General features: G+C 38.8%; 1 protein-coding gene across 1 annotated transcript; it reads left to right on the forward strand.

Annotated features, from left to right (window-relative positions):
• The first annotated feature begins 551 nt into the window (after positions 1–551).
• On the forward strand, positions 552–18,995 carry IL18R1 (interleukin 18 receptor 1). Its single transcript, XM_075491930.1, has 10 exons — positions 552–600; positions 1,658–1,898; positions 7,915–8,092; positions 9,767–9,920; positions 10,446–10,508; positions 12,801–12,960; positions 13,137–13,270; positions 14,788–14,949; positions 16,529–16,687; positions 18,365–18,995. Exons 1-10 carry the CDS (start codon positions 552–554, stop codon positions 18,763–18,765), a joined length of 1,701 nt encoding a protein of 566 aa, XP_075348045.1. The 3' UTR covers positions 18,766–18,995.
• Positions 18,996–22,754: the final 3,759 nt, after the last annotated feature.

The following is a 22,754-nucleotide window of genomic DNA, read 5'->3' on the forward strand; positions in this document are numbered from 1 at the left end:
GTAGATCTCATTGTTTTCCAACAGGCTCAAAATTAGCCACCGAGGTGTCCCATCTATCAGCATTGTGCTGTTCTCATTGAAGGCAAGGGAAGTTTCTACTAGCTGTTTCTATAAGGTCCAGTCTTGCAAAGTTTATACTCTTTGTGGCGACAAAAGCACTGTCCTGTCCTGTCCTGTCCTGTGGTAGGCGTCTACTGGCTTGGGATCTAAGTTTGAGTGCTTCTATAAGATTGTCAAGTTTAATCAGAACTGTGAAATATATCTAGTGAACAAGAAAATGGAGGAAGGAAACCCTGCAGTGCTTTCTGAATTTAAAATAAACTTGCCAAGAAAATCTATGTGAAAATAGGTGTTATGCTAAAAATGTATAACTTGCCATTTGGAAAGCCCTCCTCAGTACCAGGCAATAGTTACACTGCTCACATGCTCAAAGGAATCTGTTTCACCTCACTTGTGATGAATTGTGAATCTGTTTTTCTTAGGCTTTCAGTACAAGCAAGAACAATTCAGTCTCATTTTTCTGGAAAAGAAGTGAGAAGTAACTCAAGAAAATGACTCTGATGATTTTTTTTTTCATGTTTATAATTGAATCTGCCACTGGTAAGTATAAATCCTCATTTCAAGAGTAGAACCTTTAAAATATTTGCTGAATATCTGGCATCTTCTTGACAGTTGCTTAGAGTGGGGAAAGTTTTGTATTTTGCAGCTAAGAACACAATCTTAAAAGTTTTGGCAATTTCAGCCCAGCTCCAGACTTGGGAAATTTGGTCCAAAATTCCAAAATTATGAAGTAAAAAGAGCAGAGATGTTACCTGGAGACACCTGATGATTTTGTATGGGAGCATGGCTGTATGAAGAGGCACAGCAAGGAAGAGAATGAGTCTGCTTCTTTTTGTGCCATTCAGAAGTGTGGTCCCAATAGTTGCTAGACAACAATAATCTCTGAGAACCTCAGGACAAATAGAGACCGAAAGCTTGTTTTATTCTTGACTATTAATGCTAGGCCATGGTCCCTTTTCTGTGTTTTTTGACGACTTCTGTAAGCAAAGGTACATTTGGGAAATTTGCTTGGAAAAGCAGACTTTGAGACTAAATTTTACACACAGAATCTCATTCCAAGGCAACTTTTCTAAAGATATCTGAAGTTTCTAAGAAATCTAGCCACATAATGATTTAGTTTTAATTAAGAAGATAAGAAAATGCAAATGTTAATTCATAGGATCTCTGCTTTTATGGCAGTTGACCAGTTCTGAAGATTAGCCATATTTGTCAAGTCAAACCACATGTAAGAATTTCTCCTTTCCCCTTCCATTTGTGGCAGCTGCTTTACTGTAGAGTGAGGCCAGATTCTGCCATTTGTGCTCATTTGATTCACTGTTGGACACATGTGAAAGAATCTTGGGGAAATGTCCTTTTTTTACCCTCCTTAGCCTTCTGGTTTTGCCTGGGTGAGGTAGAATAAAGACTTGGAAAACTGAGTTCTTAGACTGAAATAAGTATTGCTGGAATAAATAAACACTGTCAAACCACTCTGCTGAAGGGAAGTCACTTCATAAAAGACTGATGGCACAGCAAATCACTTTAAAGTCAAGCTAATGTCCTTTTCTGAAAGAAGTACTTGGCTTCCTAATGTATCTTTTTTCCTCTTTCTCTGAAGAGAAGCTGTGTCCCCTTCGTGCCTCCATTGATGTGCTAGAAGGGGAATATTTTTTCCTTTGTTATCTTGACTCAATGCAAGAACATTTTCAGGAAGAAGCATACACAATAAACTGGTACAAAGAAAATGCTGGAAAGCAGCAACTGATAAAGGAAACACACAGAATTGTTTCCCAAATGAATTTTCTGGAGTTTTGGCCAGTTGAACTCAGTGACTCTGGGAATTACTCTGTCACTCACAGGTGGGTACACAAGCTGGTGGGTGAACATCCTGCCTTCGCACTTGTCTATGAAGAAGCTCATTTCTTTGTCTTGCTTTGCATTGCGAGTGGCATCCGTACAAAGGAGGTGCAGGGAACTACATTACCTGTGGTGTCATTTTCCACATCATTTCAGAATAACCATCCAGGCAGACCTATAATATTTACAAAATGCTATAGGCAGATGCAGCGTTTTAAAGGATCTGTAAACCTTTGGATAAGGCAGGTAGCATTTCTGCTGATTTGTGATTAATTACCTAAGCAAAATGAGTGATAGGCAACCCTTCTGTCCACTGCCGAGTAAAAAAAACATTTTCTTGTCTTCTCTACCAGACTTGTTCTTCCTTACTGTGTTGAGTGGATCTCATGCTATGAGGCCTGCCAAGTGGTCTAATTGTATAGTAAAGTAATGTATAGTAAAGTAATGTATAGTATAGTAAAGTACACTAATTGTATAGTAAAGTAATAAACAAGGAGTGGCATAGCTGAACTCTGGTTTCTGTGCAAACCTTTGTGTGCTTGGAGCCATTCAAAAAACAAATGAAAACAAATTATTTGATTCCTTAACACCGTAGAACATCATGAGTCAAAAGGAGAAGTAAGGGTGGGCCTCAATTATTTGGTGGTAATCTTCATTAGACCACCATGAAAGACTAAAGGACTAAATTAAAAGTTTGCTGAATGGAGTTCTTATGACTAACTTGCACCAAAACTAATTCAGCATTTACAATGGAAGCAATAATTAATTTTAAGCAGATTATTTTGCATGTAATGATTTGTGCTGTTCTCCAGGTAATATTTTTAAGGTTCTTGCCTGGTTCATAAAGGTTATGGGACTGAGGATACTGAAAAATGCTCTCCACATTTCTCCAGTAACATTGCAGTTACAAGTTCAATAGTTTACAGTTTTAAGCTAGACGTCGGTTGTTAACTTCCAAGTTAACTTGGAAGCTGAAAACTTCATGTTTTATTTTTCCATATATCATTATTATTATCATCATCTTACTGATATTATTTTAAAAAGTACTGAGTCATGGTGTCTGAAATGCTAAATATTATAAATGACAAGTCTGCTGGTAGAATATTTCTTTTGGGTTTATGTGATTTCTTTTTAATTGTAGGGCACTCTTTATCCAAATAGTAGGTAAAGCTTGAGAAAAATTTTACTCATGTATGTTGAACCCAGTCTTAAGAGAATTGTCTTTAGGGGTGATGAGTATGGTAGTTTGGTTGCTTTGTTGTGCAAAGTCATGCAACAGTGGTGTATTACTGAGTACAGACATTTGTCTGAAGTAGCACAGGTGAAGCGAGCTGCTTGGTTTTGGTGTGTAGGGGTTAACATTAGGTAATACCTGACATAGGCTTGTCTGTTGTCATGGACCTGTACTTTTCATATCAAGTCTGAATTTGGCTTTAAATTTTGGCTTGATTGATAGTCTTGATCAGTCATCTATACTGTCACTTCACTAAATATGGTGCTAAAAAGCTATTAAATCTAACAACTCACTCTACTGCCAGCACCTAACCAGTGGTATAAAATGCATGCTCTTACTCATTTTGGCATGGGGAAGGATAGGCGGAGAGCATACCTGAGTCGTCAGGCTACTGAAGGAGGTTGACATAAGGAATCTAAAATAAAGGACAAAAGAGAGGAAAGCTTTGATAACCCCAGCCTTAATTCATGATCCTTGTGGTTTTGTGATTATTTTAAGGACTTGGAGTAATGACAGTAAATCCACAGTAAATTACAAGAACTCTGTAAAATGAATATGGAAAAAATGTAAACTTCAAAACTGAGGGAGCAACCTTATGTATATAAGAAGGAAATGACAGGAAAAGACCTTAAGTAAATCTATTAGGATGAAGTTTGTTAAAATAAGTATTTGTTGGAAAACACAAATATGTCTGAATCCTTTGTGAAATGTCTTGATTTTCTGATTTGCTTAAGCAAGAAACTCAGAAGAAAGGTTTTGATTACGTCAAAGCATTCATTTGGAATTAAGAGTTTTGATTTTCTGCTTTTTTGTTTCATTTTCTAGGACTATATTATGCTACTACATTTTAAAACTCAGTTTTGAAAGAAAGCATTTTTTATTTTGGAAAAAAAAGTTTCTTAAATAAAAGAATATATTTTGACCACTCTGAAACAACTTCCCCCCCCCCCCCCCCCCAAATTTCTTTCTGTTAGGCCCATACAGGTACTAATTTTTCTGTTAGGATCAGAATGAAGGCACATGCCAGAATCTTGCAGTCCTCACGCGGGAACTCTTCACAGGTCTCACCACTGGAACAATAGGCATAAGGGGATTTTTTTCACGGGATTTAAATGGGATCTTGGGCTTAGTTTATGTGATATTTCTCACTATTGGCAAGCATATTAAAGCCGTTACACTTCAGCAAATACAGAAGATTATTTGCAGAAACAGTTTTCTGCAGAGACAGAGGACTTTTAGTAGTCTCTATTGATAGGGAAGAATTGTGGGCTATTGTGGATGACGGAATTGGTTTAAGATTTAATAAGAATGACAATTAGAATGGAATTAGTTTCATTTCAGAGCATTTGTAATAGGTTAAAGTGTTGGCTTTGAAAGCAGACATTCCAAGTATATTTTTATTTATCTTTTTTATTTTCAACTGTTTAATTTAGAGATAAGTATTTGTCAGCTATATGGGAAATAATTTTTAGAGTGCTTATAACTGTTTAGGCAGTTTTAGTGAACAAAGTGACAAATATACTGCAGATTTTCGAGAAAAGTAAGACAATGCATGTTGACAGATTTTGAAAACTAATTAAATTTAGGGATTTTTTTCCTGATATATTACAACTGACAATATGCAAGAAGTGAGAGGTGAAAATGATGTAACAATGTATTTATGGGGTATTATCCACTTATTTTTGACTTAAGAATCAGAAGTTTTCCAGTTAAAGCAGAAGTGTCCTGCTGAGACATAGCATAGGTAGCTAAAGTGTGCGTATGTGTGTGTTGATGTGTTCGCGTGTCTTTGTTAGCATAGCAGACTTAGGATATAAATTCAGGAATTAATAGACATCACCTGTAAGCCTGAGCATGTCCATCTTCAGCAACATTTCTTAAAAATAAAGGACTTCATATGCACTTGTAGTGGGAGTGATAAGCAGAAAAACTGTGTCACACATCTTTGGCAGGATTTCTAATTTTATGTTTTTCATAGCCTATATCCTGTGGTTATCAAAGAAAAAACCAGAATACAAAAAAGCAGGTCATCTGGTTGCGCTGTGTTGGTGACCTTGAAACTGAGGGAACTTACAGGTTCCTGAAGAAACCGAAAGCACAGAGATCCATGATGAACACATGATACATTTTAAGATCCTAATACTGCTCACTTTTTCAATGTGTTTAGAATAGTTGAAAGCAGTGGGAACACACATATTTAGAGCTAATATTGTAGTTTGGAAGGCAGAGTGACAGTTTCTTGCAGTAGGTTGAAGTATTGAGATAACACTGGCTTGTTGCAGTGAAATACCTTAAGGGATGACTTAGAGTTGGCTACGTATCCAGTAAACTTGGTTTATATTCTCTAAGGGCTTTCACTTCCCTGTATCCTCTCCTGAGTCAAGCTAGTTTTTGTTCCTTCTTGGTGGGTTTGGCGGGGGGAGTTGAAAGGCTGTTAAGCCAGAAATGGTTTTGTTCCCCACAAATTACCACTAAAGAATCTCAGCAAGTGAAAACCAGGACACTACCAGTTTAAACAATACAACTTAATGCATTTTTTTGTTGAAAATCATGTATATGGCAGACAACTAGAAATTATGTAAGCCAAATTCATCTTAGTTTGCATAGGTGTGGTTTTGTCACCTTTCAGGGAGCTGCTGCTTGCCAAATTTTGGCTCATCAGGTAGAATATCTTGATCCACTTCAGGTGATATCCTCAAATTTGTTAAAGTGATTTCACCAAATATGATCACAGAAGAAAGCCTCTGTGGAGTGACAGTGCTGAGGAGAACCTGTGGCTTTATTGATCCTTTTCTTCGATCTGCTGAATCTAGATAGTAAAATCATATGTATTTTATGGCTAGATCTGTAATTGCCTCTCCAGCAGTATTCACATACTAGTGTGATGCCTAAAGAAACACACAGACTTGGTGGAATTAATTGGAATAATGTTTATGTCTACCCCTAAACTTACCTTAAGTACCTTTACTGTCAGGGAGAGACAGAGGCCTTTCTGGGGCACAGATTATCTTGTCCTAAAAAATCCATATGAAATAGGTCACGTAAACTGCACTCTAAAAGGGTGACTATTGACTGTGGTCCCACTGCTAACTGCAATTTAAATGTGTAAATGTGATGTTGAAGAATAGGTGAGAAGGACTCCACCCACCGTGAATACCCATGCAAGTACATCTCTGATGGAAAAGTTTTGATAAGGTTTTTCCTGTTTATGACACCATAGTTAACTGATTGAGAAACCAAACCACTATGTTTTGATTTAGATAGTCAGTTGCAATTATGAGTAATGAGTATCTCAAGTGAGTAAGGAGAACAAGGAGAACCTGTGTGGGCTGAAAAAGGGCTACAATGCGAAGAGGGTGAGCAAAATACATAAATGCATCTGTTTGGGGAGCTTAAAAAGGGGGAAAAAAAACCCAACCCCAAACTTGGTCTAAATTCATCATATAAATGGTGTCCTAATAGTTCTTCTGAATCTCATAACAGTAAAAGCCATGTCAGTCAAGAGTGGTGTTTCAGCTGATACACTCGCCAGGCTTGCTTCTCCATTTCAGCTGCTTTGTCCTCTTAGCCCTTCTCATCAAAATTATTCTTGACTAGTTTCAGTTCTCCTGGGAACGATTCCTTTTTCTTTTCTGGGAGACAGAAAGATTCAAACATATTTATGAACAGATGACTGACACTGGAGGGAAGTGGTCTGTGACTGCTGCTTTTGCTTTGCCAGACCCCACTTGTTCAGTAAAAAATGGGAGCTTTATGCACTAATTGCACAATCTCACCCATTAACTTACAGCAGCATACAACTTTCTCTTAAGCCCTAACTTTGCGAAAATTAGGCCGACTTTGCCAAACTTAAGCCAAAAGTCCTCTAGCTTCTTTTCCCTTGGTAGTCATGTATTTGGACATATCCAGCAATGAAATAACTCACAGCTATAATCTGATTCTTTAGAGGAATATGTGGATAGAACATAGTAGATATCTGAATGACAATGGTCAGCTCCTAGATATTCAAAAGAGGCATTTTTGGAGCATATTCACCTGATCTTTTATAGATACTGCATGGGACGTGATGACTCCGCTTTAGAAGTGGTTGTTCCTGGCTCTTCCAGTCAACCTGGGGTGGCCAGCTACTGTAGATCTCTGATCAGTGCAGACTGAAAGACAAAGAGGTGATCCTTTCCAAAATGTCTTGTTTTGCAGACGTGCTGGAATCCATAAGTGATTCTGTAATTCATGAGACTTGTGTAGTTTAGAAATATTTCCAAAATATCGGTGATGATCTGCACAGTATCAAACAGTGAATAATGTTGCTTTATGAACAACAGCAGAGTTGTCCATCTTATTTTTGACATATTTTACAAATATATTTTTCAGTTACTACTTTAAACCTTAGCACTGCATGGGAGATTAAACCTGCAAAATCACTAGCTGATTCAAGGTCCTAAAACTCTTTTATGCTCACTTGTAACTATACACAATGCCACAGATTGTTGCATCCTTGTTCTGGTCGATACAGCATATCTTGTCATATTTCATAGATATAATTGTATTGTCAAATGTTTTGTGATAGATGATTTAGTTTAGATAACCTCTTTTGTTATGGGAAATAACACATATTTGGGGGTGGAAAAGTAATAAAGGGGAATGTAAATAATTAGGTCACGGTAGATGTACTTTTTACCTAACAGATGTTTTAGAGAATTTATGTGTATTTTGTTGTGTAACTCACTAAGCTACATTCCTTTAAAAAGCTCCTAAAACTGATTTTGCTAATTTTTTTTTCATAGCAGTGGAAAACAAAATTTCACAATTCAAAAATGGACCTTGAATGTTCTTGAAAGAAATAAAAGCAGCTGTTTCAACAAAAATCATTTAACTACAGAAATTAAAAATGCTGGAACTGGTCATTCACTGAAATGCAGTGATTTGTCTGTCAATGAAAATGACAGCGTAACATGGTACAAGGTAATTACTGAAACAGTGTCACTCAAGTCTTTGGCTATAGAAACAAAGCATCTGATTGCAGGAAAATAAATTACAAACAAATTTTTAGGAGCATCTACAAACCCTGTAAAGCTTTAATTTCTCAGGTTATTAGGGAAAAAGCCTTTAGACAGATATACAAAAGAAACTTTTTCTCTGCTCTCAGGTTTGTTAGAAAAATGTACCTGTAATCAGAAATTATTAATAAACTGGTAGTTTGGAATGTTAAAAGATCTGATGTCTGCTTGCTGATTTAGCCAGCAGCTGGTTTAGCCAGCTGCTGCTTTGCTGATACAGATATTATCCTGACACTAAATGAGGTGCCAAGATTTGTTTTACGGTTGGCATGTGCTTGTAAAGTAATTGCAAACTTTTCAATTTTGCTGTTTCTGAACACTTTTTACAAAATATGTAACAGATCCAGTTCTGTTCATTTTAGGCAAATCATCAGTCTTCTCTCTATCAGCTTTTGTTGGAGCATAGATGATAGTTGTGTAAGCACCTGTAACTGTTGGGTGTTGTGCTCAACCATTGGATGAAGCACCCTGAATAGGTTTCTTCCACGCTGTTCCTATGCATCGCCTTGACCAGTGCTCCTTGTTCCTCTCAGGTGTCCTGGTTGGAGTAACAGACCCTGTTCACTCCATGTTGAATCAGTTTCAGGAAAGGATTTTGACAGCTTAAGTACGGTCATCTGGATTCTGCCTGGCAGAATGAGCCCCAGCTCTGCTTCCTTGTCCTTCAGGGCCTGGGAGGATAGGACCATTGATGGATAGGGCTATATGTGGATATATTTTCCTCAGTAAAGGACCATACCCCTGACTGCCGTCTCTCATGGCTAAGCTGATGAGTATACCAATGCCTAGTATTTTAATGCCTAATACTGTGTGAGACAGATGAAGCAGCCATCCTTGCGCCTAAATATCCTTTGGCGTTTGATTGGGTGAAGATTTTCAAAGCCTTCCTATCACACCCTAAGCTGAGATAGATAAAACAGGGATGGTCATACATACCTTTTGTGTAAGAGCCTGGTAGTAAGCATATGCATCTAGGAAATGTCCGTTCCCTGGACAATTTCCAGCAGTGATAATTTCCCTTCTTGATCTAAGGTAATTCAGGCCAGAACCAAATATTGCTCTGTTTTCACAGTACATTTCACTTAGCATGTGCTATGAATTAAAAAAGAAAAACAATCCAGAGTTTGTTTTGGGGGATAGGGAGGGTAAACAAATGTGAGTCCAACTCTTGTCACCCTCTGAGATGGTCACTTTCGCTAATGTTGAGGCATTTTTCTTTAACCTGAAAGCTCCTCATAAGTCTAGACAACTTTTGGCCACAAGCAGGTGACACCTACAGACCCAAGCCATCACTTTGAAAAAAATAGATGAGTGCGTTTAAATTCCTGATACAATATTTTTATACACAGATGCTTACCTGGAATTGCAGTGCTCTCCACTTATAATGGGTTAAATGTTCAAATGTTGCATTTAAGTGACCATGACTGAAAATTGGGCCCCCACCTCTTTTGGGTCAGATAAATGTCATTGAGATAGTGAAAGAGTGATGGTGACACTTCGTTTCAAAAACAATTTTTAACTTTAAGGTTTTGAATGTATGTTTGCTACAGGATAGTATTTTCTGTCTTTATTGACGCAGGACTGTAAGAACTATGAAAATGAAACAGAGCGGGAACTGGATTTTAAAACCTTAACAGTACAGCACTCTGGGATATATACCTGTAAAATTTTAATCAGTCATGAAGGAAAGATATACCACAGCACAAATACAATTAAGCTGGTAGTAGAAGAAGGTAAGAAAGCTTTCTGAAATTTTGAAGCATGCTTTTTTGTTCTCCTTACTGTGGAGATTTTTAATTACAGCTCTTATTTGATAAATATTTACAAGGATGATCAAATCTGGTAATCTGAACTATTTTGCAATAATGTCAAAAATAAAAAAGCATCAGAAGAAGTTTGTATGACATATTACCAATTTTGGAAAATTTATTTAGTATGTTTTTCCTGCAGTTTTATTTTTTTCAAAATTAGCTGCTGTAAGTAAGTCATACAAATTTACTAAGAGTTTTGGGGAAGAGCCTTTCCAACCATTGTAAATTGTGCACTGTATATGTATGCATGTGAAAAAAATTCAACAGGACATACTGTATTTTAAACTACTCAATAATGCTAGAGTCCAGATATTGTTCTTAGAATTAAATGGAATTTATGTGATTAGTTTTAGAAATAAAGCGAATGTGTAATTTTTACTGTGGTCTACTGTAAGTAAGCTTTCAATATTTCAATTCCTTCAATAGCAGTACTTCTTTCTATTTTAGATGTGCCAGAGGCTGTAACTTTGGAGATAGTTGGATGCGATGAAGAAATTGAAACAGAAATAGGTATCAAATTAGTACAAGAATCTTTGTGGTAGCTACTGCATATATATGCTTTTGTTCTGATCTCTTTATGGTTGATGGTCTGGTTAAGTGTAATCAAACAAAGAATTGTCTGCGCACCCTCCTGGATCTGATCCGTCTTCGCATCTGGTTATGTTTTGCCTAGTGTATTCCATGATTCATATACAAGTACAGTAAATTTATCCTTTTACAGAGGCAGAAGCTGAGGTTGCTGCTATGACCAGCAAGAGAAAGTGGTGGTTATGATAAACCAGCTCTCCAAGGCTTTCTTTTGTAGATACAAAACCCCATGGAGTGATGCATGAAAGATGTCCGGTTTGTTCAGCAAACAGCAATAATGAGTAATCCCCTTAATACCTGATGCAGTTGAGGATGTTATTCTGCAGGGAAATGATGAGAAGTGTGAGGGCTGACAGTTCTGGCAATGTGAGCATGCAGATCTGTCACTGCTGCAAAGAATTGGTTGTATTGTCAGCAGCCAAACTCTTGACTGTGCTTCTACCTGGAAGTAGGTTAGATAACATGGTCTGAATGCTTCCTGTGGGGTTGGACAGGATCCAGGATTTTGTGGTTGAGGCTGTAATTAATATTTAAAAACAGAAATTTACCTGTCTTTTTCCTTTCCTGTGCCTGAGGGCTTCTCCCATCTGGCTATCCAGTCCTTCCTTTCCAAGTCTGAAAAATCATATTTACCTCCTCTGTTGCTCATACATGTATGTCATTTGCTCAGCCAGGACCTCAAATGCTAATTTTCCTTCCTTCCTACAAATACCAGTTGTTAGGTCTTTTTTCCAATGGTAGTACCCCAGTCCTATGATGCTTCATGTCTCCCAACCTCCCAGTACACCCTTCCTGCACAGTTCTTCCCCTTACTGTGCTTGTCCCAACCCTTGGAAGGTAGCAGGGTTCAGCATTAAATGATTATGAATCATCTGTGTTCCATCTCTTGTCTGCCTTGATAATTTAATAAGGTCATTGAACAACCTGGTGAGTAATGAGACAGATGGCATGGTAGAGAGTGAAGGGAAGTTTGGATGGCCTTTCAAACCTGTCATTGCTTAGATCGTGTTCTACAATATAGCTATTCATGAAAATAGCTGTTGTGTATGGTGAAAACACTAGAGTTGCAAGGTAGATGATACTAGAAATTTAGGTCTATGTTTCAATCTGTGCAACTGTGTTTTGGATTTCTGAGGTCCAAATCGAACCTGACTTTCAGCTGGATCCTGCTTTAAAGGTTCTTAAGCAGTTCCACTGGAAGCATTCACTCTGATAAATCTCAAGAAGTCAGCTTATAATGTGTGCCCTTAGAGAATTCCTGGGCAGGCCTCGCTTACTGGAAAGCATTTGTACATGATGGCCTGAACAAGAACTAACATGTGGCTTTTGTGGCTTAATAAAGGGCATTCTGGATGTGTTCCCTGGAGATGATGCTGGCATAGCCTAGAAATGGTGTTATAAAGTTGCAGAAGCTCTCAGGTCAAGCTTCCCGTGACAATGTTTAAAATAAAATGCCTTGCAAATCATCAAATCTCATGCTGTAGAGCTGCAGCCTTCTTCCGTTATTTTCCCAAGTGTACAGTTGTCTTTCTACTTTTGCTCTTTCCAGATTAACCAGACTCTAAGGGGTGGTTCCTGTCACTTCCAATTAGTGCTCTGAAATGGTACAGAGTAGCTGACTGGTTAAGTAACTTATTCACATATTCAGGATTATGCTGATTTCCAGGTGTGGAGCTGGGATGAGAATTTCTTCTGTGAGACTTCAGCAGGGGCTCTAACAGGTTTTGTTTCTTCTTTGAGTAATAGTGTATACTTTAGCTATTATAATCAATTGGTTGTAATTCCCCTTACCAGTTACTTACTTTTACCTGGCCCTGGGGCACTGGTGATAGGTTGTCCTCTCCTGTTCTCTGCCTGCAGCACACAGCTTATTTCATAGAATCACAGAATATCTCGAGTTGGAAGGGACCCATAAAGATCATCAAGTCCCACTCCCTTTAGTTCTCTAAAGCCTGAAATGCTCTGGCCTATTTAAACTCTTCTGGCTGTGACAGAGTTTATCTGAGAGCAAGCAGTGGATGACTGTCACTCTGCAACAGGGTATGGTTGCCAAAGCCACCACCAGTGCCGGTGGGACACGAATGAAACATCATGCAGGGGCTACGAAGTCCAGAAGGGAGCACAGGATAAGTTGCCTGGCAAGCTGACATTTTACTGCACTGTGAACATGAATGCTACTTCTGACTAGACCTTCTCATGTTATGCTTTGTTTAGGTAAAGAAGAAGAGATACTCAATTGCACAGGTTTCTTGGGTTATTATACGCGAGAAGATGCCAGCCTCTACTGGTTAATTAATCAAAAGTTTCCAGAAAAATGCTCAGGTATCCCTGAGAAAGAACCTTCAATATGTGAAGAAGAGTTAAAAAAATTACAGTAGGTTTCCTGAAAATACTGCACTTCTGTTTGTATGTGATAATGTCCTGCACTTTGTGGACTGCAAATTTGTAAAATGTCTGAGGTTATTTTAGAACTTTTTTCTCAAAATCTGCTTCTCAGCTGATTGTAGGTTTCTGTACAGATAATGTTGCTAACACCATTCCTTGTTGCAGGTTGGGAAACAAGTTCTATGTCACAAGGCTACTACGGATTAAAAAAGTCACAGATGAGGTCATGCATCATAATTTCACCTGCATGTTGCAAGCTGATGAAAGAACACAAATAAAAATAGTGAAATTGAAGAAAGGTATGGTATAATCTATGAATCATACTCCTCATACATAATTATTAATTGTGACAGCCTTCTCAATCCTGAGGGCAGGGTACTGATTTCAGAACATCTCTCCAGATATGTCTGTGTGCTTATGAAGGCCCTGGTCCTTCTAGTACTGGACCTAACAACGCCCCTGGGTGATTCCTCCTGCTCTGAGACAGGGGCAGCAGGGGTTGCTGCTACCTCTGCTAGAGCAGCTGCGTGAGGGCTCTGTAGTTCAACCGCTGCTGCTGTGGACACAGCTGGGGAGGCTGAACTATGCTCTGGCTGACAGATCCCTGGGCAGCACTTTGTTAGATCCCATGACAGAGCATTCCCTGTGCTCTCCTACTCATAAGATTGGTGGGATCACAGGGGTTAACTACCCAAAGCTTGATGCAGCCCAGAGACTGCTGTTTGGATCACTTTGTTTATTAAGCAGCTCTTTCTAACATTAAAATCCGAGGTTTTGGTTGTTTATTTTGTTTTGTGTGGTTTTTTTTTTCCTGGAAAGGTCAATCTTTTATATTCCTGGTAATGCCTGAAATGTTCTGGTCGACGGTTTCTCTCTTGTCAGGGACTCTATCTTTCTAGCTATGGAAAGCTGACCTCTACCATATAGTAGTACTTCACATTTATAGTCCAGACAGCCTGGAGATTCATGGCAAATGGGCATTCCCTTCTTATTTTCCATCTCTCTCAGACCTTTCCAAGCTTTACTGAGAGGAAATATGTGAAAATAGACTAGTCAAAAGATAATGCATATAATAAAGCAAATGAAATACAGACTACAATGAGCATGACTTGACAGTGCCTTCATAAAGACTTCACAAAGATTTAAGGGTTAAAAATCTGTATTTGGAACTAAAAAAGACAAAGAGAACAGAATAATAAGTAAGAAAAAAAAAAGCCCGAAAGAGACTAGAGACAGAAGGGAAAAAAAAAGATCTTGGCCAAAGAGATTAAAGGGGACATTAAAGACTGTTACGGATGGACTGAGGGGTGAAAGGTAGAGAATAACAGGAAATAATAAAGAACCTGAAGAAAACTCATCATAAAAGTGGGTTACCACCAGTTCGGGATGCTGTACATCTATGAGGATCTGTAGTGTCAGTCTTGATCCCACATACAGTTCATTTGTGTGTGTGGAGGGTGTATGAATGCGTGCAAGATTGGTTCTCCAATTTTTAGAGTAATCGATGTTCTGTAGTTCTTCTCCATCTCAGCAAAAATGGCATGCCTATGTGCTTGAAATATTAGCAGGAAAGGATTCACATCAACATCGTGATTTTTTGGGGTGATTTTAAGATGATTTTAAGATTTTTATAGAAATTACTATAAAAAACTAGTTTATCTAGAGCATCTTTAAAAAATTATTCCTGCAATATCACAGTTTTACATTGAAACTCATTAAAAATATATAGATTTTCTTTAATCAGGATTGAATACAGTAATCTTGTCATGTAATACTCTTTGTTAAGGCTATAATTTCCTGGGTTTCTGTTTTACAGGGAACACCCGAGATCTGCCTGTGCCCATATTTACAACAGGAATGGTCCTTGCTGTACTATTTCCGTGTGTTGCTGTAGCTGCGGTGTTTGTCTGTGTGATGTTTAGAGTTGACTTAGTTCTATTTTACAGGAACATATGCAGAAGAGACGACACTGCTGGAGGTATGACTTGGCTAATGCGGGCGTTGAAATAAGTGTATTGATTAAAAAATAGTTTCTGGTAGGTTCTATAAAACAATCATCTTTGAGGAAGAGACAAAGTAAATCCAGGAGTTTTGTGAGTAAAGAATATGTAAAAGAGAACTTGATGGTCAGGTGCTCAAGTGAGTTTGTTATACACCTGGGGCAGTAACAGCAGATAAACACAGTGAAGGAGCTGCCTCTGGAGCAGATAGTGGAAGGGACATGGTTAGATGCTGTTCAGATGTGCTCTGTTCTGCCATATTCTTCATCACAAAAGTTGATGAAGGTGGAGAAGGTTACAATTATCTATCTGTAAACAGGATGAGCACTCTGGAGTTGTCAGACAGGCAGATTGACATAAATTTGTTTTCACCTCACTGATGCCCTTCAGTGAGGTGAAGGTTAAAATGCTTCCTTGACTATAGAGGCCATTGCAATGTTTATAGTTTTGTCACTAAATGCACTTAAGGAGAGCATGAGAGCACACTACCAGTATCTTACCAGGCCGCATCGCTGTGACCTTGACTTAAGGAGCAAGCCTGACAGTTACCCAATTCTAGGTATAATTTTTCTGAAAATTGTGGTGAAAAAACTTGCTGTATATATGTACCTGATTTTCTTAGCCCTCCTTAGTCTCTAAATCAGCTTGAATATAGCTTGAATAAACTGCAGTGGTTGGAGATTTCTCAGTAATGGGTGGATGCCATTTATGCCCGTTATATATCTACCTGTTGATGTTAGAAATTACTGCATACACTGGCTTACAGGGAGGATGTCCGAGAACCTGGACTAGGCCACTCTGGAGGAACTGATTGTCTGATACTAGGCAATGGATTTCTTACTCCTAGAGCTCTTGCATGTGTAGGGTTCCTTGGGCTTTAGTTCTCTCTTATGAACTACATGTAGTAAAGTGTCTGGAAAGGGAAGCAAAGAAGTACAGTTTAAGATGCAAAGCTATGTGCGCTCCAGATAGTTGTTCTGTGGCAAGGTTCAATTGGATATCACTTAATGTGGTAGACGTGGCCTCTGAATTGGTCTTGGATTTTGTGTTTATAAATTACTGCCCAAAGCATGACCAGACATGGTACACTCTTATAATTAAAATAATAAATTGGTTTATTCTCTTTTGCCAGTACCCATTCTACAGAACTACTTGATAGTCTTAGACAAAGAGTAAAATAAATGTGGAAATCTGCAATATCACGTAAATGGCATTCTTACCAGTTTACAGCCACATTTTTTGCTTCCCTTCATTTTCTTGATCATCACAGATGTGACATTAACTGGTTAAATTAATCCAATTTTTTAAAAAGCACCTTAATGTAGAAAGGATATGTTATTTTCAGATATTTGCCAAATGCAATCAGAATCTTTTGTAGCAAATTTAAATTGATTCAGGATTTTTTTTGTTTGAACACTGTTCGGAGTATCAAAGGAAAGAGCAGGAGTTTCTAGATGCTTTGCTGCTGAGACAGTAACTTTGAAAACCAGAATGGTGGATCAGACACTGTATTTCTAATGGTTGCTAACAAGACAAAAATTGGTGATTTCTTTCCAGATGGAAAAGAATATGATGCATTTGTGTCTTATCTGAAAGACTGTGTTTCTCCTACTGAAGAAGAGAGGGAATTTGCTTTGAAGATATTACCCATGATATTAGAAGAAAACTTTGGGTACAAGTTATGTATATTTGAGAGGGATGTATCCCCTGGAGGAGGTAAGTGTATTGAATATTCTTGTCATTAAATAGGCACATCATTTTCACACAAAGGTAAAAGTCTGTAACTAGAAGGAATTCTGTCAAATGTGTTGTACATTGAAATGCTACATTTTTCATTTAAACTAGACTACGTGCATGCAAAGTTCGCATGCACACATTTTACATATTTTATAGATATATTTCTGAATTCATATACACCTACACACATACACACACACATATCTTTAATTACACAGAACCAAGATGAACAGATGAAAAAGCTAGCATGGAGAAAGTTAAGGTGAGAACACAGGAGATGTCGGGTGTTTCACAGTAATAGTGCTCTTGCTCTGCTTTTGCTGAGAGCAAGCATCTATGAACGAACTCACATTTACTGCACAGAGCAGCTGGTGTGTCTGGTACTAGTTATTCTCAGGTAACTTGTATGTTTGCTGTATCTTCAGTGTGGTGGTTGAAGTCATTTTGTGAATGTAATGGATGCCATAACAAAATAGAAATGAGAACATGGAATTTTTTTTCTCTGAATGGCCTATGGATAGATGGCCTTTTGCAGATGCTTGGAAAAAAGATACTGGGGGATTCCATTTACTCCAAAGGTCTAGCTGAGGAATAGGATTTCATTGTTAAAAACACAGAATAAGGTCAGTCAGCCACCTTCACAAAGCAGGATCTTCTCTCCTTGTATCCATTCCTGACATATTTTTCTAACCTGAGAGGTGCTACAACTCTCCCAAGCCATTTTTTTTCCAGTTATTCTCTCTCCTTAAGTATTAAAAAAAGGCTTTCCAAAGCATTCAATCTGATTCTTTCAATAGTTTTAGCTTCTTTCCTTGCAATAGTTTTAGCTTCTTTCCTTTTCTTTGGTCTGATCCATCGTAAATATGGAAAACAGAGTATTTCCTTCTATTTACAGGAGCCTTTGGTGTGTTGTAATACCCTTGTCAGGCTCCTTATCCTCTCAGTTTTTTCTTCTTTAGGTTACTCCTGCAGTTTGCTTTGCCTTTCCCTTCAAAGCATGTTTTCTAGATCTCTGGTTTCTGTAGACCTTGTTGTCCCATGGTGCTGAAGCAAGCACAGGAAGTTGTGCATGAGAATTCAGTTTGGTGCATGGGTGTTTGAAGGGTATCACCATTTGATTTAATTCATCGCTTGTCATGACAAAAGTCATGGATCTAAAACACAGTTGGAACTCATTCTGTCATCACATGCCAGTCTTCTCAACCTTGTATTACTGGCAGTAGATTTGGGTATTCGATGGAAGGAGTAACCTGAGAGTTACTGAATATTTGGAGAGAGGTTGCTGTTGGTGACTTTCTGCAGAATCACTCCATGGTATCTATTGTGAAAGAGCAAAGAGATGTCTAGTTGGAGGAAAAATAAATTTTGCTGTCACCTTCTATCCATGTGACTACTGACAGATAGCTGTCTAGGGTAGCTGGAGATTGTATGTAGCTTTTGTCTGCTCCACAGAACAAGCTTTGGCCATACCTGAGCTCATTTTCACAGACTCTTAATCTATACTGCATATTAATCTCTTCTTAGGGACAGGATGCTTACATGCTGTCACTTTATAAAGGGAACATTTTTGGTACATGTGCTATTCTTAAAGGATAAGTCGATTCAGTGCCTGTCCTTTCAATTTAGTTTAATAACACATTTATCTTTAATTTGCAGCGGTTGTTGATGATATCCATTCATTCATTGACAAAAGTCGAAGATTAATCATTATACTGAGCCAGAACTACATTTCTGACAGAGCCATATACGAACTTGAGAGTGGACTGCATAAAGCCCTAGTTGAAAGGAAAACTAAGATCATATTAATTGAATATATGCCTATAAGTGACTACAATTTCTTGCCAGAATCACTTTCTCTTTTACCATCAAAGAGGGTTGTGAAGTGGAAAAAGAATAAATCTCTTCCTGTGAATTCCAGATTTTGGAAGAACCTTCGGTACCTGATGCCAGCGAAACCTACCAAGATAAACACCAAAGGGCACTATAATAATCTTGACCTAGGCTCAGAAGGGGCTCAGCCACGGACTGAGGGCTGTGACTGTAATGCAGTCGTATAACAATTCTGGAGACAGAAGATGCTGCAGAAAACTGCGCATTTTGCTAACTACTAGAAAACACAAACTGCACACTTACTTTGGGAAGATAGTGTTCATAAGAGGCCAAGTCTGAGATCTGAGAAGAATGTAGAAATTGTTACAGTGGCTAGGACGATGTTAACCCCAATGCTAAATGCTATCCCAGAGAGAGTTTCCTCAGCGATCTGCACAAGGAGCAGAAATTTGATTCTGTTTAGGACTTACCACATGGAATGAAGCACAATGTGAAACATTTTGATTTCACATTTTCCAGTGATGTAGAATGATATTAATTATACTTGCATACTTTTCCAGCCCCTAAATAAATATATCAGTATTTGCAAAGTATTATTATTTAGATGCTCTTGGTTTTGTATTTTGGTATTTCCTAAGGATCCTGCTTGGGAGTGGACCCAAACGGCTCCTGCCCTAGAGAGCTTGGCACGCAGGCTTTGGGCAATGTCAAGCAGAAAAATCAAGTGAAAACAGAGAAAAGGGAGGTTAGAAAGAGTAGGGCAGATTTGGTCGGGCTAACAGTATTCACTACTGACTTGTATGTGGTTTAGATCCTGTTTCACTGAGAATACTGTAAATGCTCATCTTGGTAGGGCGAAGAGGGGGATGGGATAGAGATACTAGTATTTCATTCATGGACACTGATATCTACATTATACCCTGAGCTGCCTTCAGCTGAGGGATGTAGGGGATTTGTGTGAAAATGAGATCTTCGGTATGTACATATACTCCTAACCCTTTGGAGCATTTGTACTTAGTATTATTTTTTAAAACAAACTTAGTAATGCCATTCAAAACCATGGTAATCCTCCCTTATTATTAGCTGCCTGGCAGAAGATACCAGTCTGACATATATTCCTGGATAAAATGGAACCATATTTCCTTCTGGTACCAACGGGGAGAAATCAGTGGAGAATCATGTTGGAAGATCTGTCAGTTTACTAGGAGACCATCAAGGCTCAGCCCACTCTCATCATTGTCTTGCATTCAACTAATGCTAGTTCTGAGGAGACATCTCTTTGACACTGACACTTAATTCATGCAGCTGTAGTGGAGGAGCTCTGTTACCTTCTCAGTGCACTTGAGAACACAACTGGAGTGCTAGGTGTCCTGGCAATGTCTCAAGATTCATGAGAATGAAATACCTTGTTTGTCAAATATCCTGTAATCAAGCATAGTTTCTGACAGATGTACAGGTAAAGGTAAAGGCTAAATGTGGATTTACAAAATGGAGACAACACAGTTGCCAGGTTAACATGCAGATGAAAAGGAACAAAGGAATAAGGCACACATCTGTGGTGTCCTTCAGATCAGCTCCAAGAGGTCTCCCTGTTTCTGTCACGCAACTAAAGACCTATTGAAATGTGATCCTTAGGCAAAAGCTGTTCTCTAGCTTAAGCTTTTACTGAGGAGGATTTCTGCTCTGTAGATATGTGTGTCTTTATATTTCCAAATCTTCTCAAGGTCCAGTTCTTCTTTACCAGTGTTTCCTGTGATTTGTAATCACAGATCAGTTTTAACATTCTCCTGCAGGACTAATGATTGCCCCTACATCAGAAATGCCATCAGACATACTGGGCACATCCATTTCTTGGCCAAAGAGCTGACAAATAAGTTAGTAACTTTCCTGGTACTTAACTGAGGTGTTAAACTTGCTCCTCAGTCACATAGTTTTTCATATGCTGTCATCAATGTATTGCCTAACAACATGAAGTGTCACATGTGTTACACTGTGCATGTGAGTACGGATAGTGCACATGGTTTGTTAAAAGCTCTGGACTGAGCCTACCCTCTATGAGAATCAGCTACTATAAATTCAGATTGAATTTGCCATGAACGCTCCCTCACCTCAGCTTGGAGAGATGATGTGACTGCATATACCTGCTATACCTCATGCAGCTGTACCCTGAAGATTGTGAGACCACAGAGAATTTGGCTGCACTGAGGTTTTATAGAATATCAGAGGACTATACATGAGGAAGGTTGAAAGCTAAATGGCATTAACTCCCAAGTTGTTTGAATGCCAGCAAAGCAGACATTCAGATGTAGTACAATGAACTACTCAATATCTGTAAAAGGGCAAGTATTTTTGCACAGGATGGTATCGTGACACAGTCCTTTAATATCTATAGCTGATCGTCACTGTCCATGCTGTGGTAAAGGGAGACAAGGGAAATTAAGGATATGCATCCTCATATTAACACCAGATGTTGTTTTTATTGCTCTTATATCCTGAATTACTGACTTTAATCAGGGCTTGGAAATGCCTGCTTTCTGTTTACCAGTCCCTAGAGAAAAGGAGCTGCTAAGATTACTTTTATACACTGTAGTTGTGTTGATTTGCCTGATCATGTATATGTCAATTTATAAGTGAATTCACATGATAGTTGGTTTGAGGTAATGGGTCATTTCAGTGATTTATATTGCATTTTTTGTTCAATTTTTGCACTTAATAAAACTTCATTTCTCCCTCTCCACATCTGTGGCTTCTGTTTTTGCTGCAGTTAGACAGCAGTAAGTGTCAAAAATCAAAGTTACAATAAGAAGAAAAAATGCAATAAAAAGCAAGAGTGTTGTTAGACCTGCTCTCCACAAACAACGAATGTCTCATTTGTACTGTAGAACAGTTTAAAAAAAGCCAAATCCAAACAAGCAATTGGAATATGTAATTTCCCAGAGGAGGATGCAGATGGGATCAGTGAGGAGACAGCTGTTGTAAGACACCAGTCTTGAAGATTCATGTCTTTCTTGCACATGCTGCAACATGGTACTGACTGTGAGAGCATAGTCTATGTCTGCATGTTTTTAGTGTTCCTGGTTGACCACTTTCTACAACATGCAATGCAGGCTGGAAGAAAAAGAATATCAAAGAAGTCTTCTTGTCTATTGATAATTTGAACACAAATGTTGGAAAGAGTTGGGACTATTGTATATAGTATCAGTACTATAGTTTAGTACCATATAAGGGCCTGGAAATGTAGAATGTTTGTGGGCTTCTACAGGTATGTCAGCCAGAAAAAAGAAGGTCAAAGAAAGTGTACCCCCCTGATGAGCAAGACTGGCAAACTGGTAACAACGGATGAGGAGAAGGCTGAGGTACTCAGCAACTTCTTTGCCTCAGTCTTCACTGGCAACCTCTCTTCCCACACCTCTCGAGTGGATGGACCGCAAGATGGGCACTGGGAGAGCAAAGTCCCTCCCAGTTGTAAAAGTTCAGGTTCGTGACCACCTGGGGAACCATAAGTCTATGGGACCTGATGAGATGCATCCCAGGGTCCTGAGGCAATTGGCTGATGTAGCTGCCAAGCCACTCTCCATGATATTTGAAAAGTCATGGCAGTCAGGTGAAGTCTCTGGTGACTGGAAAAAGGGAACATTGCACCCATTTTTAGAAAGGGTAGAAAGGAGGACCCTGGGAACTACGGACATGTCAGCCTCACCTCTGTGCCTGGGGAGATCATGGAACAGATCCTCCTAGAAGCTATGCTAAGGCACATGGAGGGCAGGGAGGTGATTTGAGACAGCCAGCATGGCTTCACCAAGGGCAAGTCCTGCCTGATCAACCTAATGGCCTTTGATGATGGAGTGACTACATCAGTGGACAAGGGAAGAGCTATGGATGTTGTCTATCTGGATTTCTGTAAGGCCTTTGACAATGTCCCCCACAACATCCTTCTCTAAATTGGAGAGATATGGATTTGATGGGTGGACTGTTCAGTGGATGAGGAATTGGTTGGATGGTTGCATCCAGAGGGTAGTGGTCAATGGCTCAATGCCCAGATGGAGATCGGTGACAAGTGGTGTCCCTCAGGGGTCCATGTTGGGACCAGTACTGTTTAATATCTTTGTCAGTGACATAGACAGTGGGATTGAGTGTACCCTCAGCAAGTTTGCAGACGACACCAAGCTGAGTGGTGTGGTTGACACACCAGAGGGATGGGATGCCACCCAGAGCG

This window comes from Mycteria americana, chromosome 1 (genome assembly GCF_035582795.1).
Source record: "Mycteria americana isolate JAX WOST 10 ecotype Jacksonville Zoo and Gardens chromosome 1, USCA_MyAme_1.0, whole genome shotgun sequence".
NCBI classification, from domain to species: domain Eukaryota; kingdom Metazoa; phylum Chordata; class Aves; order Ciconiiformes; family Ciconiidae; genus Mycteria; species Mycteria americana.